Below are 20,357 nucleotides of genomic sequence, written 5' to 3' on the forward strand. Positions count from 1 at the left end.
CAGAAAGCATCTTTACTACTGAAATTCCATGTGTTCTGATCCAGTTGTATCTTTCAATCTGGATACAGTGGGATTTAATGGGGGATATTTTCAGAAAAAATTGTAGAGCACAATGTGAGGAAAGATACATCACTTCTAATACGTTAACTAAAGTCCTTTGCAGACTATTAATCTGACACCTCCTACCCTGTACATTGTTAAATATTTAGTAGTACTGATTAAAAATAAAATTGAAATGTCAGAGAACTGAGAGTACTAAGGATACTGAGAAAAAGTATTTCCATTTACTTTCTAAATCAAAGCATTTAAGAAAAGATGATATTCACATGTAAACACTGATTCTTTCAATTATATTAGCTGACAATTTCGTATTATTTATTCATATAATGATTACTCTCAAGAATGTAGAACAGACTACTGAATCATTGACATCCTGCTATTGCTCAAATGAATGCCATTGTGAAGCAACAAGTAATCAAATTATTCACTAAAGATTGTTTAAAATAAGTATAAATGAACATTTAAAAAGTTTTACTTTAAGCCACACCTATGCATCCAAATGTAAAGTCCATTTGAATTTTCATTATTTACCATGTTAAAGTTCATTCTCATTTAAAACATTTATACCTAAAGACTTTATTGTAAAAATAACAAATATAAAATTTACCATCTTAATCATTTTTCGTGTATGGATCAGTAATGTTAAGTTCATTTACATTGTGCAACAGGCATTTAGTGACTTTTTAAATCTAAGCCATGTTGTTCTTTACAACTAAGGCTGTTCTGGCAATGTCATGTGGTTGCTTCTCTCTCTTTTGTGAGTGTGTTTGGAAAATATAGGCTCTTTTATTAATTAGATTAAACGTTTTGGGAAAAAAAGTGAAATTGTGGGAAATTGCCAATTTGTATTTGAGCAAACCAAATGAAATAATTTCAAATTCATTTGTTCTACTACTGTAATGCAGAAAAATGGTTCTTCTTACATATAATGTTTAAATATTATTTCTTTCTTAATATATCTGGACAATGTTTTCTTAGTATTTCTTTTTGTATGTTTCTGTGTACTTATTGCCTACAATGCCTTTACCATCTTTGTTACATAGGGACTAGACGTGGTTCATAGTAGATAGCACCTACATGTTTTATTATTTAAGATAATTTAAAATTTAAATAATGTAAATCAAACCTAATGATAGTAACTGCCCCAAATTTTATTTATTAAATTATTTTGTTAACATATAATATGACAAATGGAGACATCTAATTTAGGTAAGAGTTAACCCAGAAGAAATGTATACATCATGCTGACAAATGTGCTAGTGTTTTGCATTTAATGTGCTGCTGAAATTTAATCAATGATAGAACCATATATTGAGTTTTATAGCACTGACTAAATTTTCTAATCTTACTCAGGCTTGACCCAAGAGGAGATTATATCAACCACTTTTGTCTAGGTTTATTAGTTTTCAAACTGTCTTGGACTCACTTATTCCTCAGAGTTTTAAAGCTAAGGCTTAAGGTGATAATTACAAAGAGTCACAATTGCTCTTTAAAATCCATTAGGGAGCTGTTTAGTTTATGATAAACTAAACATCTCTAAGCATATAGATATAGTTGGTGATTTTTTCTCTCTACACCCAGAATGTATATAGATAAACTTTTCATCAGTTTCACTACTGATTGGGTTGGGCAAGGGGCACCTAATAATCAATTATGGCATTAGTGTAAGGTTACTCTCCTGCTCTAACTGAAACCAAAATGCTATTTTATTCATATCATGTACTATGGGTAGATGATTAATGTTTTTAGATTTAGTTTTGTTGTGATATGTAGGAAAAAGAAAGTATTTTGATGGTTGAATGAGTGTAAAAAATATTGATAATCACAAATTAAACATGTTTCACCAGAAGAAAAACCATAATTTCTAAAATATGCTTTGTTAACAAAAGATTTGGTAAGCTAATTTGCTTATTAATAAATACTTTTTTCATATATCCCATTTTGTGTTTGGCACTGTGAGTGATGAAAATTAAGTATGACATAGTGTCTGGACTGAAAGATGAACAAAAAATATGAAGATCAAATGGACATATAATAACTCATTAATTTGGTAATTATGTGTTTTATGGTGTTGATAATGTGTGAGATAGAAATTTAGAGCAGTGAGATCAATGCAGGACAATTCTCTGGAGAAGTTTTTATTGATGACATTGGTAACTAAAATTATAATAACTTTATTGAGCAATTCACGTCAGATACTTGATTCCATTTAATCATCATATAACATACTTATGAGATAGGAATTACTATTCACATTTAGGTGAAGAAATGAAATTTCAAATATCTAAATCACCTAATCTCTAACAAAGAGTAAGTGAAAGATGCAGGATTCGAACACAAGTCCATCCAACCAGAAGCCCACACTCTTAACCACATTCACACGTGAATAATTTCAACTGTAAAATCATTATCTGAAAATGCAAAACTCATATTCGCATTCCTAATTAAAACTTGAGAAACTAGGAGCCTCCTGTACAGTTATAGGAATATTGTTCCATGCATACGCTATTTGTTGAAAAGAACAAAACCAGATAAACTTTAAGAGATTAACAGCATTAAAGGCACTGAGTTAGAAGCATGTTCAATTTATGGGATGGGTGTTCAATTGAATTAAGGGTGTTCAATTTATGATATTATAGTGAAAAATTGAGTCTCGACAGTAGAGATTTTGGATAACATAATCTGTTATTAATAACATAGAATTTATATGTTGAATACATACTTTGTGTTAAATCAGATAAGGTATATATGGCAGACAAAAGATCTTACCTTCTGAGGATACTTGTTGCAAATTGGGAGCATTAATAGCCCCAGGAGATGTTGGTAAGGCTTGAGATTCTTAGAAGTTCATAGTGGCCTATTAACAGGGATGATGAGTGAAGTGTACATGATCAACGGGTCAGATGACAGACAGGCAGCAATTGTCTCTGTGGGACAGTATTACTTACAATGCATTTTCTAAATTGAGCTGAAATAAGCTGGAAACCAAACTACCAACCTTGCAGTAGAAGGGCTGCTACTGTGTTAATAAACCTACGATATGTAAACCTACGTTCAATCTATCCACAGCAACATGACGTGTCTCTTCATGGCATGAAAATCTCCCCACTATAACAAGTACAGAGCAGATAATCAGCACAACCTGATTAACCAGGCAATTTGAATCCGGTTATCAAATGGGCTCAAGAGTATCTTGAGGATTTCTAACTCAGTATGACTCATTATTTTGATTCTATATATGCCTACAAACGGCTTCTTTCATTGTTATAACACAAAATTTCCTCTCCTTGCAATTGGAGTACTAATCTATCTATTAAACCTTTGAGATTAATATATTATGTGGATATTTATATACAGAATACATTTTTTAAGAGGCATAGGTATATCACACTGAAAAGGCTAAAATGTTTTGCAGATTTGTGAAGCTGGAAATCATTTCATCAACGTTGTATTGGCTCATCCCAATCACACAGGTTAGTCTGTTTTCCTTTTAATCTTCTCTAGAGTGAATTATGTTAATTATCATTTTTAAAAGCCTTAAATCAACAATTTTTAAAAGGGAAATAGTGATAGTTGAGAAGATTTAAGATAGTATATCCCAATCCTTACCTTTTCATGTCTAAATTTTCCAAATATTTGAACCAAATCATATGCTCTAATAATAACTTCTCTAAAATGAAGTGTGCATACACACACCCACCACACCACACTCCCCCCCAACACACCCAAAACAACAATCTCACAAATATGTGAAAAAATAAACACATGATTAGGAAGTGAAGCGATATGAAATCTGTTGATAAATATCCAAATTGCTTAGCTTAGCTCTCAATTTTGATCTAATTTGCCCAATAATTGATACAAGCAATGCCTGGGAAGGCATTTGTAATTTGATCATTAGTTAAAAGCATTCAAAAGAATTTAGTATCCAAATCATTTAAAGATATCTTGGATAAATCAATCCTTTCATTCTGGCTCAATTATGGGTAGGGATTCACAGCTGATTATTGTAAATGATACATATTTTAATTATACATTTCAGATAACAATGGCCAACATTTGGACTTCATGTTGTTATCAATTGAGCTGAAAATATAAAGGCACATTTGTCTTTTCAAGTGTGTTTTAATCTCTACCTGAATTTCTTAACATTTTCTTGCCTCTCACATTTCTGGCAGGCTGATAAAGCATATGAAACACTTTCCAGAATAATTTTTTCATATAATAAAATACATAGAATTACAAAGGAAATTTATTATATTGGAATACTTTTGAACATATGAAAAATGTTGTAATATAATAATATATTTCTTACTACAACATTAAATAACACTGTGATAACTACTTCAGTTTTTGAGTACTGGTGACCATAAATTATATATATGGATATCCAAACAACAGAAATAAGATTTGAAAATATATGTACTTTCTCTTGATGGAAAAAAGTTAACAGATTAATCAAATGCTATTTGGGTTTGTTTTCTGCATTTGTGTTGAAGTAAAGCATGCATTTCATTAAGAAGTTGGAAGCCATTTTTATCTGATCTAAACTCATAGAGGCACTGAATTCTCTTTGGGGGTATGTGAAGCCCAGATGAAAAACTTCTCATAATCTGATTTATTTTCAGTGTAGAAGCAAAACACAATACAATCCCATAAAAATGCTAATATTATCAACGTTATGAATATCACAAATTTTAGTCTTGACTCTGACTCTCTAACAATGTGACCTCGCTCAGGGTTCTTTATCTATCTGGAATATGGTGTCATTATTTGAAAATGAAAATTTTAAGTCAAATATGACTTTGAAATTATTCATGTGAGAAGTACTGTGTGTATGTGTTTATTTCACCTTTTATCTTGCTTTATATGTTGCTCTTGAGAAATTAGATGCCAATCTACTCTTCTCTCCTTTGTTAATTGGGATTCTTTTTTTGTCTGGCGACTCACAAGACTTTTTCTTTATCACTAAAGTCTATTAATTTTGTAGAGTGTCTTAGAGTTGATTATCTCAGATCAATTTTCCCAGGGACATGATGTAATCTTTAAGCAGGTTGATTCATGTCTTTTTTAGTTCTAGAAAGTTTTACTACAGTTTTAAAATTCACTTCATTACATTGCAGACTGTAGGGGAGTGGTGGGGTTAAATTATACATATGTTACATCTGTCTCTATCTTCTATATAGCTATCACTTTCTATTTTTACAGATCCACATTTTTGTATACATTCTGGGAAAAGCCCACCAGGATGCTACTGGGCCTTTCTTTTTGGGGAAATTTTAAAAGACATGCTGGTGGGAAATTACCATTGCAGAGTGTCTTGGTATAACAATTGATTTGCACTAGTTTCCTCTTCAACAAACTCCTAGATTTCCTTCACCCTCAACTGGCACATTTAACATCTCAGGGATTATCTGTTGGCATGATATAGACCTTCATCTTGAGAGTCTGAGATTCCATTCCTGTGTACTTATCAGAACACGGATGTGGTCCTTGTCCATGGGTCAAGGGAGTACCAAGAGGTATCCAAGTACTAGAGGCAAAATCTATTCTCCTTACCTCAATGGATAACAGCAGGCATACTTCCTCTTCAAGATCACAGTCAATTACCCTGTCAACAGTAGCGCTTCCACCTCCACAACTCTAGGTCTTCAGATTTTAAGATCTTTATCCCCAAATGAAGACTGTTCTGTAATAGGATGCAGGAAGATCCCCGTTCAACTATAAGTTACAGTTTGTAGTTGATTTAAAGATGTACCTTGCCCCTACGTCAGCACCTTAGCTATGCTTTCAATAGACCAGTTCGTCAATCCATTAGTTTGACAACTTCTTGATCATGTTGTATTTGATATGATATGGTTATGGACCCTCTCCTGTACCTCCTTTTTGAAAAGTGGATTCCTTAAGCTAATAGTATGTTTTGGAAGATATGTTAATTGATCAAATATTACGTAAGACCTTGGATAACAGGATTGACTCAGGAGCTGAAGGAAAGAAAGGAAAAACCATTCACAGAATGTCTCTTTTCCTGCAAGTGTGAATTGCTGCCCCCCTTCAGAATAGATGGTGTCTAATAAATCACCTTGCCATCAGGTTACTTGTTAGTCTCCATGAGCAATGATGCCTTTTTACGGTCTCCCTGTTGTTCTTTCTTGCTAGCAGTTTGGACATTTGTCAACAGTAGTAGGTAGATCTGCCCTGGTAAGTGGGAGCCCATGCTAAGAACAGCTTCCATTCCTGCCACTATACTCTCCTAAATCAGCCATTTTCCAGCAATGGAACAGTCTATTACAGAGGCTTGCCTGACATTGAGTCATCTTTTCTATGTGTTGTTTACTGTCTCTTCCATTATTGATACTCCCTGTTGGACATTAATGTATGATACAAAGATCTTTACACTTCATGCCTACTCTTATATTCATGGAAATTTCTGACTTGTGTGTCCATTTGACACTGCCTGTGATTCCACGCATATCATAGCCTTGGGTATATCTCTTTCAACGCTTGAAACTCTGCCCGTTAGGAGAATTAGCCCCCTGCCCACTATTGTCTTTTAAGGGGACCCCTGGACGTGACCATAATGCAGCTGCCAGGCATTTTTGGCTTATACCCACATACCAGCCAGCTCATCCCTAAACGATGCTCAGGCTCCTCCTCATTTTTCAGCTGACCTTAAGGGATCCCTGGACTGGGGATGTAGGTGAATCAAATGAGACACATTTGTTCAACAGTGGTGGATAACATGGTTTTCTAGACTACCTGCTAGTGCATCTTGCTTGTACCTTATTGTCCTACTTATGTTTCACTATGAATATACCACTTCCATGTTGTAATCGATTATTGCTAGTCTTACTCAACCTATGACTTGCTATGTCTAACAGAACTCAGCTTATAACGAAGTTAGGGCCACATGGTCATTGTTCCTAGAATAGGCTCTTAATCTTTACCAGGATTCAAGAGCATGCCAGGACTGTTTTCTCAAAGAACTATGATTCTCCATTACATATGGCAGGGCCTTGCTTCAGAATACCACAGTTCAGCATTATGATTATCCCATTGGGCTTGCCATAAATTCCACACAGTTTTTTCCCACCACTGACAAGTTTAATCTAGAGCATCTACCTAATTTCAAGGCCCAAATGTAGGAGTGCTTTCACTAAAACTTGAGCCTGCTGGAAGTTTCTGCCTTGAGCCCTAACAAACTATTGTAGCTTTTTGTGCTACATGGTGTATGGTTCAAAGTAGATTTTCCTGGTGTGTAATATGATACCTCCCTAACTAGAAGAGGCTACAAGGCATTTTGCTTTCTTCTTACTGGTGGGAGGTAGAGATTGCAATATATTTCCTCTGTTTTGGAGGCCATGCTCACAATCCTTTGGCCTCAAAACATTTTACTGATGCCCCTAAAACTTTGTTGTGTTTGTTAGCCCTCCCACCTCCTGTGGCCCATGCATGTCTTACCAAAGCCACCAACATGCAAGCCACTCCTTACTCATGGAGTATGAAGAGCATAATGTTGATGGTATAGTGTAAGAGTGTGATTTTCAGTGAGATGTCCAACCAGTCAGGGTCTCCTTGAGCTATTTTATGAGAGAGGGCAGGAGTATTAAAACAGTCCTAGAAAAAAATTGAAAATGTATACTCTTGTCCATTTTAAGGAAAAGTAAATTATTCTTTTCTAATAGAGACAGAAAAAAACACATCTGTCAATTCAGTGGCTATATCCATATACCCAAGCCTGGGTTAATCTGCTTTAGCAAAGATACCATATCTGGTAATCACTTGCAATGGTGGATAATGTTTGATCAAGCTTGCAGGTCTCACTGTCATCTTCCAAAATAGAGTCTTGCTCTTGCAGGGCCTAGAGAAGTTAATTAAATGGTGATATAACTCAAGCATACTTTAGACTTTAAGTGTGGCACTAAGCTCTCCCTGGGATACACTATTGCTTTATATTTACTGAAGAAGGAGTGCGATTTCAGAGGCTTCCACTTGCCTTTCCTCACTTTATTAACTCTTACTCCAAAGGCCAAGAAATCAATATGGAGGTTGTGCAATCTACAAAGTATGTATAGTCCAATTATCCATTCAGTTTCTGGGGGAATGACAACTTTGGACCTGGTGGACTCACTGTGTCTAACAGTCCTTGAAATGTAGGGATATTCTACTTCCACTGGTATACAATTTGCCAAACAAATGTCTATAGATCATTTAGTGACGTTCTCTAGTGAGGGAATGTGAGAATCGTTATCATGTTACTTGTTTTCCTTTTTCAAACTGTTTCTTCCTGGGCTTCTAGACTGTTCTTCCATCAATGAGTTTAGCGTCTTACAACTGATTCAAGTCAAAAAACTTGGAAAAAAATAGAGAATTTTATAGTGGGCCAGGTGCCTGAAGTCTCTGAACTATTCATTTCCAAATTATTTTGCTTGTCTAAATTCAGAAATAGCATTGTGGAGCATCCATCAATCTAGCCTCCAGGAACACTGTGTTCTTTTAATGAGCTTTTCTGTGGATCCAACTTTCTGTGGCTCAAGCCTCTTCTGAACTTACCACTCATTCTGACTTATGACAATTAAGTGCAACCAGAATTGGCTTTGATTTGGGGGAGGAGGGATCCTTTAATCCCAATCACTGCTAGAAATCCCAGTTCTAGGTGACATCACTTACAGTCCCCCTGGAACTGCAGAGAGCCAACACGAATCTTAATGATGGTGGTGCCCTTTCATTAACACATTCCTTAAAGCTTTGGAAAATGGTGTATCCTCTAGATGCTGCAACAGAATATGGGAAAGAACATGGGAATATGGCGCATGGAAAAAACTTTCCTCTGATAGAATAGCAGCTTCCATTTTCAGCCTTATATAGACTATCTACTCCAGATCCCCACTTTTCTGAACCATTTAACACCTTCTTTCTCTGCCTGCCATAGGTATTCTGACATTTCTGCCTCAGTTACTGTGGGCCATTGCCTTATTCATGCTTCCAGATGTGTGTTAGCGTGCTTGTGCTATCTTAAATTCTACATCCAGGACGGTGCTCCAACAACATAACCCTACCCTTATCCAATTTTATATTTTGCCCCTCTTATCGAGCACCCTCAGAACCCAATCATCACATATGTATTCTCCTTTAATTTGCTTTTCATGTTGGCTGGGTCCTATAGCTTCTTTGGGGCATAATTCCTTTTTCCTTATTAAGACCAGAACAACCTCAGATAGGTTATATTGTGATACAATTCTAATTATAGCATAAGTGTTAAGAGGGGACATGGAGAAGATCCTAGATGAGATTTTCCCGCAACATAATGACTTCTGTATTACCTTTAAGCAAGGAGGTGTGCTAAGCTTTAATAAGGAGGATGGGACCCTTCTGTAGACAGGGAGTTCACGAAAATCTATGTACTCCAAGATTTTGTGGACAATGACCTTGGCTTCGCAGACCTGCTTTAGACTGGAGTTGTATATTCTTCGGAGCTTGACTACTCTTGCAATTAAGTCCTGGACCTGGTTTTCAGCTTTCTTTGCCTTTCTCTCATTGTATGCCACCAAGGAGATACTCTAGTTTTCACCTTTGATTTTTAATTGTGAATTATTAGTTCCAGTTTTGGCATCTTTGTTGAGAACACTGATAGTAATTACCACTTAATTCCATTGGACCAAATAAAGCATTCACTTCCACCAGTAAAACATCCTAGTCTACCACTGGTAAAGGTTTCACACTTGCACAGCTACCTTGACCAGCAACCATCGGTTCTGCACCTACCATAAATGATGGGGTACTCATTGCAGGTACTTCAGCAGGTCATTCAACTCTAAAATGTCACTCCAGCCTCTGCTTTTTGGGCCATTCCTGGCGTCAACTACTATAGGTTCAGTTTTATGGGATGCAGATGCTGAGACAGAGATTAGCATTTAGGAGGTTTGTTAGGGAGTGATTTTTTGAATGGGAAGAAAGAAATCGTGTTTGAATTGAGTGGGAAGTTGAGAGCAATACAGTCTCAAGTAGAGTTTCAGATGAACCTATGGGGCATTCTAAACCTGGGATGAATAATCAGTGGTGTTCTGAGTTGAGTCATCAATTTGCCATATGAATCACATATTGGACAAAGGCTAAACTAAAAAGTGAGTGTGACCTTGGACAACATTGTGCCCTCCAGCCAGTCAGTCTTCATAGAGGGTGCTGAGGGTTGAGGGTTCTCTGCCAGCAGCACTCCTGAAGCTCTGGAATGAACCCTTTATGCCTTAAGCAGAATTTGGATGGTGCAGTACTGTAATGTAAAAAATCCTCAGACTTTTTTTTAATAGAAGCTCTATTATAAATAGTAACTATAGATTGAGAAAACATATCATGGGAATATAAATGTTAAATTAGTAACACAAACTTACGTATTATTACAATTAACAGCAACTATGTACACTTGAGATGATATCTATCTACAAACGTTTTGTGTGTCACAAGACACTGTTTATTTAATCTATGAACGACATCTGGAAGAAATTTGCATTTGTGGGCCCTGATAATTCCACTATCTCCAGAGGCTGAAGAGTCATAAACTAGAGGCTTGAACCCAGATAGATTATCTTGTGTGCGTCTTCCACTTCCGAAATTCATTTACTGTAACGTGGGTAGGTTCTTCCATTATCTTTCTTTTGATGAATATATGAAAATTATACAAAGGCATTTACATAAGTGTTACCAAGAGAATTAGTAGTATTAAATGGCTTACGTATTTATCCTTATCTTGAAATGAGCAGTGCACAGTATCTAGTATATTTTTTACTTTGATATTTCAACAATAGTCGCAGTCTTGGAGTCAACATACTGACATTTCATTATGACTTTAGAATCATAACTAAAAGAGATTAGTTGATGTGTTATCTGATTAAATCTTGCTGTGGAGAATAAACAATAATTTCACAATTCATATTTACTTTTACAAATGTCACAGCTCAAAGTGCAACTTGAAGTCATTACAAATTTGTTATCTAAAAGGTTTCTTGAAAAAGTTGGGAAGGCGAAAAATAACTAACAAAAATCAAGTGACAATATGCTAAATATAATGAGAGCTGTAAATAACTATCCTGATTGCTGAGCAGAAATAATTTATGCGTTATTTCTGAATATTAACTCTACTGATATTCACCGCAATCCTTTTATGAGAGATTTTCACACTTTTTGATATAAATGACATTGTTATAAGATTTCCTTTGGATTTTCACTAATTTAACAAAAAGAGAGGTGTGAGGTATTTAATAATCTCACCCAAAAATATCTTCGTTGACATTAAAGGGGAATAGGAAAAGGCATACATTGTGAAAATTCATTTGTTAATCTTAGTATGCAATACTATTGCAACTATTATGATATGCAAAATAACATTTATATATTGTGGCATTTAAAATCTTAAAGAGATGATTATCATGGTGTGTTCTGTAATTTTACAGCAACATAGCTGTAGACATGGTCAGAAAATGACAGGTATTTTATTTGAGTCAAAAGGTCATAACATTTGGAATTAGGTCTCTTCTGCGAAATTCATGAAATAGGTTTCTATAAATATATGATGACATGTCACATAGTATATACTTGTTCTAGGGCATTTAGAATTGTGTAATAAGTATATGATCAAATTTTCAATATGTAGCATCATTGACATTTTGCACTTCTTTCTAAAAGGAAACAATGCCTGTTTTCCAAGTCCAAATTATAACCCGTTCACATGGATGTTTTTCCTGGTTTCGTGTCCTAACTACACCTATGAGGTACACTATTTATGTATGTAGATAATTGAACTTTGATGATATATTAAATGCATGTGTTTGTGTTTTTATATGTATTATAGATTAATATATATATGTTTTATCTCTAGATATAGGTAGAGATATAGATTATGATATAGATTTCAACTCAAGTTATAGGCATAGGAAATTGGAACTTGTCAACCACAATTTTCCCTACAGAAAAAGGAATATTTGTAAATATATGTATCTGTATTTAAAAACATTTTTGTAATCTTCATATAAAATGTCTTGAGATGTTTCAGAGTTTTAATTTTTATCAAAGTTTTTGGAATAATGTTCTCCATTTTCTCATCAATATGATAATGTTTCATGGAATCATTTATGACTTTATCATATTTAACAGAGAAATTAACATTTTGGGGAAATTTATTTCTACCTATAATTTTTTCCACTGTGTTTTGAGCTTTCACGTTACCTGTTTAATGCCACCAGTGAACAGATTACTAGATTAACCATCGATATTTGTTAATTTATGTTTTAATCTGACAGATTGGATCATGGATTAGTTTCACAGTCATGACACAAACACTGCCAGGTAAGATCTAGGTTTGTTGACAATTAATTGAAGTAAATGCACCTTTAGGAGAAGTGGTTTCTGGTGGCAAGTTGCTATAGTACTAAAGTTTTGCATATTTGCAAAAGGATTTTATGCTTTCATTTTTATTTTTATTTTGCATATTTTAGCAGTATTAAAATATATTGGAACATCTTTTACTATGTATCTCTATGTAATTGCAACTTAATTCAAGCTAGGAAATGTCATCCAAATATATACATTAAATAACTAGATTTTGTTAAAAAGCAGTAGCGGTAATAATTCACTTCACTTGAAACTGTCTCTCATGCCTGTGTACAGACATATGTATGTGCTATGTCTTCAAGTGTCCCTGAGTGTCTGTAATGGGAGGTCTGGGAGCAGACGTGTACCATCTTGAATGCTGGGCATTTTAACACACATGAAGAAGTTGAGTTGCAATGAACTCAATGTATTAGAAGGGATATGCATAATATCCATTTCACCCCATCTTTGTTTCACCATACAAAATTCTGAATCATAATTAATAAGGTTTGTTGTGTGTGTGTGTATGTACAGGTATATTATGTGCATATGGGAAACTATTATTGAAAAATTCAAAGAGATTAAAAAATTCCTTATTCGTGAGTATTTTGTGGCAGTGAGATAAAAAAATGTTTATTTATTTTGATCTCTGCTTTGTCCTTTCTGTGTTTATTCATCTAGCAGCAAATATTGATTAAATATATATTATGTTAGGTAATGAATATGAGTAAAGAAAATTGATAGAGAAATATGCAACATTTGAAAAATATTTTAAGAGCTGTATATGATAGTGTTTTTTCTTCGAATAACTCACTATAACCATCATAGAAATAAGAAAAGATAATTATTTCTTTTTTCTTCCAGTTGGGATTTTTACACTTCTGATGACTATCCAGATGTCTTTGTGGGCACAAAAGAAACATAAGGTTTATCTGAAGAAATTTAACTCTTACATGCGTAGGAAATCAGCAATGATACCATTCATATTGTAAGAAAAAATAAGTGATCTTATTTCATATACAGAAAAGCAATATATAAACTCACTAAATTAGACTTAGTCTAAGATGATTATTATGTTCCAGAAATTAACAAACAACAGTATTTCTACTGAGTAAAAATATGAAATAGTAGAATTTAGCTAAATTTAGAGTAATAAATTTGAGGCAGATTAAAAGTAGAAATTAAAGATATAACTAATGAAAAATAGAATTAAGCATAGAAAATAGAAAAATAACATTCAGTATATTTCTAAGGGATTGATTCTTCAACAAGATTTTCTTACTTCATTAAATATCTCATAACACTATTTGTCTAAGACAATGAAAATATCTGAATTCTAAAGTAAATATTTTTAAAAGTTTTGGCATTTGAATCACTTGAATTTTACACATTTTGATAGTAATTAAATTTCTTCTCTATTGTTCAATTTGTTATTGAGAAGTTTCAAATGTCCTATGTTATTAGTTTAATTTCTTGTGAAAATTCTACTTATATTGAAAATGAAATACTTGTAAATAGCCATGTATCTTATTTATTCATAATATATGTAATGTATGCTACCATTCTGAAATTAGAACAATTAAAATGTTAAAATACTTTCTAGACATTATTTGTTAAGTCTTTTAAAATATGTATTATAGTTTGAAATATATTATTTATTCATTTATATAGAAATATATATATTTTGGAATATATTTCAAATAGATTATAAGTGATGATAAAGAGAGAATGCATTGGAGATTCTTTAAGATTCAGAGTTGGAAGACTTTTTGCTTTATTTTTACATTTTTAATTCTTACATCCTTTCAAAGACTGTGTGCATGTGTATATACATATATATTTTGACAAAGAAGTGACTAATATTGTAAAAATCAAAGTATACATTAGTTAAAATATTTGAAAGCAATTCTCAGTTTCTTCATTTTAAATTGGGATTCTTAAGATTGGTTGATTTCTAGAGCCGTTCAAATTCATGTGTGGATATATATATAAGTATCCTCATTCATTAAAGCTCTTAGATTATAGACATACGGCCAAAATATTTTTGATAAAGCTTGGTCTATATGCATTCTGTGGGTGTTTATTATTAATATATGTGGTCAATCATTCAAGAAATAACAAAAGCATCCCCTTTAAAAGTTTTGTTATCGTTCTCAAATGTGCAGTGTTAAAATATCTCAGGGGAAGACAGCAATAAACTTTAACTTCCTAATATCCCTTCAGTAAAATAGCCTTGAATCATGAAATGTTTTTAAAAGAAAGTGCTAATGCATTAAACCACATATACCTATTCCGTCTATATAGTCAACAACCTGTGATAAATATCCATTTTGTGAAAGAGAAAGAGTAGTTTCTATTTTCTTAACTGGATCCTGACTGACATCAACTCAGGAAGTTTGCACATTTTTGCAGGACTAGAAGGAGATCTTTGATGCAGCAGAAAAGATGGGATACATAGAGGACAAGCATTTCCAGGCATTTCTCTTCCCATTGTGCTACATTTCTTTATCCCAGTTGCTCCAACCATATCAGTCTCAGATCAATCATTTCCTTACGGTTAGTAGAAACACCTTAGTTAATAGGTACCTCAATTATGAACTGTTTATTATTATTATTTCTCATTTTTATTTTCTGAGGGTCTTATTTCCTAAGACATCAAAAGAGAGAACCTGACAAACAATGTTTTATTATCAATATTAATGTTGCAAGTATGATCTGCAGCAGCCATATATACATTTCGGCCTTTAAAACCTAATCCTGATGTATAGATTTTAGGAGTCACTATACGTAAGTATGTATATGTGAATACATACAACACACACACACACACACACACACACACACACACACACACACACAATTTCTGTGATTTCTTACAGATTTCCTCTTCCTCTTGTTCATCTGTGTAGCCAAGGCTGCTGCCTCCAATTTACTCCAATTGTCTTCAAATTCTCGGCTTTAATACATGTCCAGGGTCAGTCTTTAAAAACTATAATGGAACTCTCTAACTGAATCCATACTATAAACATTACATAAATAATGAATTTGTGTTGCTATTTAAGAAATGGTATATCTCTTCTAGTGCAAAACAAATCTAAATGAGAATCTCATAGTGTCATTTCCATGTTCCTTTGGCACACATCCAGGTAATTTAGTTTCGGGTAACAGTTTCAGCTTATGGGGTCTTTTTCAGAAACAGCATTCAACAGTGCATAGACTAGTTATAGGTGTCTTGATTTTCTTTACAAATCTGTGTGTTTAAGAGGGGGCATTGCTGGAGATGGTTCAGAAAATTGAGATTTAAATATAAAGGTGAAGTCAAACATAAAATATGACACCTTTTGTATAAGGTAGATGTCATAATTTGATCATATTCACAGAAAACAAAGAAAAACGTTAGTGAAAAATTTGTCTGTATAGACAAATATATATATATATATATTTATACACACACACGTACATACAATAGACATATTGACTATAAAATTGCTCACAGAAGTGTCTCTTAAGCAATAAAATGTTTACCAAAAAAATATGATTTACCTTCTTGGTAAAATGCATCCCTGCTTTTATTTTGAGACCCTTCCAGTACTGGCAAATGCCCAATGTATAAAAGTAACAAGCCCAAGAACTCTTCTTTCACATCAGCTTTTTTGGTACTCTTTGTTCTTTTGACCAAATTCTGTGAGTAAAGATGCTTAAAATAGCCACTGTGCTTTCAATAGGATGATGTTGTTCCACTTATCATTATCATAGCATCAAGTACATAATCTCTTTGTACTATTATAAGAATAGAGCTGTGAGCACGCAGTGTGGACTTCAGACATCTAATGCTTGGGCTTCCCTTTTTGGTATCTTAGGATTTCAAAGCAGCTATAGGATTTGTCCTTAAAGGACAAGAATAATAGTCGTTCCACGTGAGTTGGTAGCTTAGCAGTCACAGTTTTGTAGCTAAAGTCTACTCAGTGGTGAGCGGATTTGATGGCCCAGCAAATGGGATACTGCACAAATGGAATGTTCCAGTAGCTAAAAGTTTACTCGAAGAAAAGCTGAAAAGAAAAACACCTCCTGTGGGTACACAATGTCTGTGTTTTTTATTTCTATACGTGACAAATAAAAACATGTAAAATCTATATTTACTCTCTATTAATTGATATAGCAATATAAAGTTATCTATCAGCCCTTCATGATTAATAAAAACAACATAAATATAGCATCTTTGGTTATATTTTTGTGAAAATTTCAAAGTGATATATAATTTTGCCAAATAACTATAGTCCACTTTCTGTTTAAGGCATCTAAAGCAAAATTATCGACCACCTTAAAGAAAATCATAATTACTTGTTGACATAATTTGCTATCCTAAATATGCTGCATTATATAACATTCCCACAAGCTGTCAATACTCTCATCTTCCAGATAAGATACACTTATTTCCTCAAATGTTAGGATTCTTGTGTGTGTATTTTCAACAATTGTGATTTTAAGGCAAGGTAAAGATTATGATGATATTAGCAACTCATATATTCCATGCTTTCAATAAAGAAAGGCAAATAGACCTTATTTCTAATTTGATTCAGGTATGTGTATACATGATATATTCATAAAAGTGGTATGAGAGTTGTCAAGAAGAGATTTTTTTTAGTTTGAGGAAGGAACAAGGTTAATTATCATCAACCTTATCAACTAGGAAACAGTCCTAAAATGCTGCCACTTCACATCCAAATTTTTGTACTTCATTTATTGATAGATTTGTTAAAAGTACTGAATGTCAGCTGTGTGTGGGCAATCAGTAGTTGAGAGGACAAAAGGGAATAATGCAGCCTCTGCTTTCTAGATAATTTACTTATTTAGGAGACAACATAATTTATAAAAATGAGTCTTTAGAATTAACTGAAATTAATTAAAATCCATGTATTAAAGGCAATATTAAGTTTTCTTTGTTTTCATTCTTTTATTCTTTGGGCTACATGGGATATAAAGGAATGGATATTACCTCAACCTGTAAATGTCTGTTAAAAATTATGAAATTATGAATCTGATTCACACAATCAGTCTTTCTCAAGCCATTTCTTTACTATAATACTTATAACAAAGAATAAAGAATACATTTGCCCTCCATTTCTTTCAAGTTTGCATAACATACCATTTGTAAAGCATACCATTTATAAAAACTCTAAAAACTAAAAACATATCATTACTGGTTACGAATCTTTCTTGTGAGAAATTCATAGATCTGTGAATTCATGTCCAATGATATCTTCATAGATTGAGTTATCCATTGGTTTGCTTCATGTTTAGTAACTCTTTTCTTCACATTTGGAAATGAATCAGTTTTAGGAGGATGAAATTACTCAGAGTAGACTGACCAGGTTGGGGAATGAGTCCCACATAAACCTGTCCCCCTCAAATAGAACTTACTATGTCTTCACTAATAAATGCCCCATTGTAAACAAAGGCTGGAAATAATCTTCAGCAGAGTGGAAAAATATGATCGCAGATCTCAGGTTCTACCACCAAATCCTTTAATGCGACAATTATGATGATTCCTGACAAGCTATGACTTTGCAACTTCCATTTGAAGTTTGCTAAAAACGATAGCCAATAATGTAGATATTTAAATTTTATGAACATAATTAAGCATATGAGAGTCAATAAATTAATATCAAAAGTTCCTGACTGATACTAGATTTATGATTACATATATTAAAAATAAACATCATAGTTCATTTAATCTAATCATTACTCTAATAGCTACTTTTTGAATAAGTGTCTGGAATAACACTTTTTCTATTCTAAAATAAAAATTTGCAAAGAGTGTTTCTGAAATACCACATCTTCATCTCTCACACATTTCTATAGAAAGTAGCTGGAGAGGGAAAAAATCATAAGAAAAAAACAAAAATTACATCAGCTGCTGCCACCACCCCATATTATCACAGCATACTGCCTCTCTTCCTCACCCCTTCATCATTTCTACCTTAAGCTGCAATTTTAAAGGTGTTTTGATTTGTTTGCATGAGACTTAAAAGTTTTTTTGTGGTACATTTGAATAAAATAGACCTGTGGTTCATTTGGTCTTTTAGCAAAAGTTTGTGGAAACAAAAGTTATTCTCTGACTCATACACAGACACACACACACACACAGCAATTCTAAGCAATATCTTTTCTTAAAAGAGACAATAAAACTATGGAAGTGTCTTAAAAAATGTGAATATTCAATCTTAATTTTCTTTAAAAATGTTATGCCCAACATTCAAGCCTAATAAAATCATAAAATTCAACATTATGGTTGAATATCTTGTATATTGACCTTTAATCTTCTTCTAGTAAACATCTTCTCAAAGTATTTTAAGTTCAATTTTGAATAACTAGCATTCAGTACATGTTAAATTTTAGCAGTTGATGTATTTCCATAACCTTTTTGCTCATAAAATAAAATAAAATGACCTGTGAATCAATAATGAAGTTTCCTTCTATTTTTATTTTAATAATAAAAAAAGAAAACTCTTGTGGTTGCTCCTGGATATTAGAGGTGATTATAGCAAATGTTACTTTATAAGTACAATTAAAGGCATTTATGCAGCTTTTGCATAATGATAATAATTAAAAACCGTTTATTTTAAAGGCTGCTTAAAAGTTAATTTTCATCCAGGTGCATATCGAAGCCTATAATTAGTCTCCCTTCAGAGGAGGTTGGTTGTGGAGATGTACAAAGCATTTCCAGAGGCAGAAGTTCCCCACTAAAATGGGATTTTGGCTTTTAACTGTAGTTTGATAATGGTGCTTAAAATATGTGAGAAAAAATATGCTCAGAAATATTTTTAAAAATGAATCTATAATCATCCCAGATTTTTTTCTTGTGAATATGGAAGACATATTTTCATACTCTTTGACTTCTTGATAAATGATCTCCTATAGGACTAGTCCCTGGAGAATTTTATTATTTACATCAAATATAAGAAATATTCACAACAATTACCCAGCATAATTTCCTGTCTATCCTGTTGTTCTACTGGCCTGGAAATCAATGTTGTTTCGTTAATAAATTCTTCCTTACAATTCATTCTTCCTCTATTAACGATATCCTACTTGCCAGCCATTTGCCAGATGGCTTATTTTCCATAAAGCTTTCTCATACTTTCTAGCAGAATCCCCAAAGAGAGAGATTTAATCACATTTTGGCTAATTCAACACAGAACGCAAAAGGATATGTAACCCCCATAAGAACTTTTTTTAAGAATCCAAGTCCTGTTACTTTAAGAAGAGTTTGCAAAGTTTAAAAATAAGTCATTTATGAATTATTATTTTATAATATCTGACATTGGTTAAGTTTGCTTACCTGCTTAGATATGAGTTTTCTTATCTGTAAAATGAGATGTTTGAGGTAAGTAACCTGTAATATTTTTTCATATGTAGTCTATAAAAATTGCTCTTGATTTAGATAATTGTCAATTCTCATTGCTTGTAAAAGTAAATATTACACAATCCATGTTTGAATTATACAACCTGTATTTAGTTTTCATATAACATAATCTCTACTAATTTACCAAAAATATTAATTAGTGTTTGGTATCTGAAAAACAGGTCTGAACTTTCCTGAATAAAGTAAACAGGGTTTCTTTTTTCTTGGAGCTTTCCATCTGAGATAGAAAATGAGAACATAGCAATTAATTAAATGAGTGGCAAATATTTGTACGCATTGCAAAATAATCACCACAATGTCTAGTTAACATCTGTCACCTTATATCGTTACAAAAATATTTTTGTCTTTTGATGGGAACTTTTAAGAACGATTCTCCTGGTAAATTTCAAATATACAATACTATATTACTAACTATAGTCACCATGCTGTACATTATGTCTCCATGACTTATTTTACAACTTAAAATTTGTACATTTTGAATCCCTTCACCCATTTCTCCCACCCTCAC

The 20,357-nt window shown here is 33.1% G+C and overlaps 1 protein-coding gene across 4 annotated transcripts in view; it reads left to right on the forward strand.

Moving 5' to 3' along the window:
* Positions 1-14,027, forward strand: part of TECRL (trans-2,3-enoyl-CoA reductase like) — a 97,879-nt gene extending 83,852 nt beyond the window's left edge. For 2 of the 4 annotated variants that reach the window (XM_001501057.5, XM_070262406.1), the window contains exons 9-12: positions 3,476-3,533; positions 11,740-11,825; positions 12,354-12,399; positions 13,288-14,027. In XM_001501057.5, coding sequence (XP_001501107.1) covers positions 3,476-3,533; positions 11,740-11,825; positions 12,354-12,399; positions 13,288-13,415 — 318 coding nt within the window. In that variant the 3' untranslated portion in view covers positions 13,416-14,027. The remainder of the gene's footprint in view (positions 1-3,475; positions 3,534-11,739; positions 11,826-12,353; positions 12,400-13,287) is intronic. The other 2 variants (XM_070262408.1, XM_070262407.1) reach the window with 1 other exon arrangement.
* Positions 14,028-20,357: the final 6,330 nt, after the last annotated feature.

Source organism: Equus caballus, chromosome 3, assembly GCF_041296265.1.
Source record: "Equus caballus isolate H_3958 breed thoroughbred chromosome 3, TB-T2T, whole genome shotgun sequence".
NCBI lineage: Eukaryota > Metazoa > Chordata > Mammalia > Perissodactyla > Equidae > Equus > Equus caballus.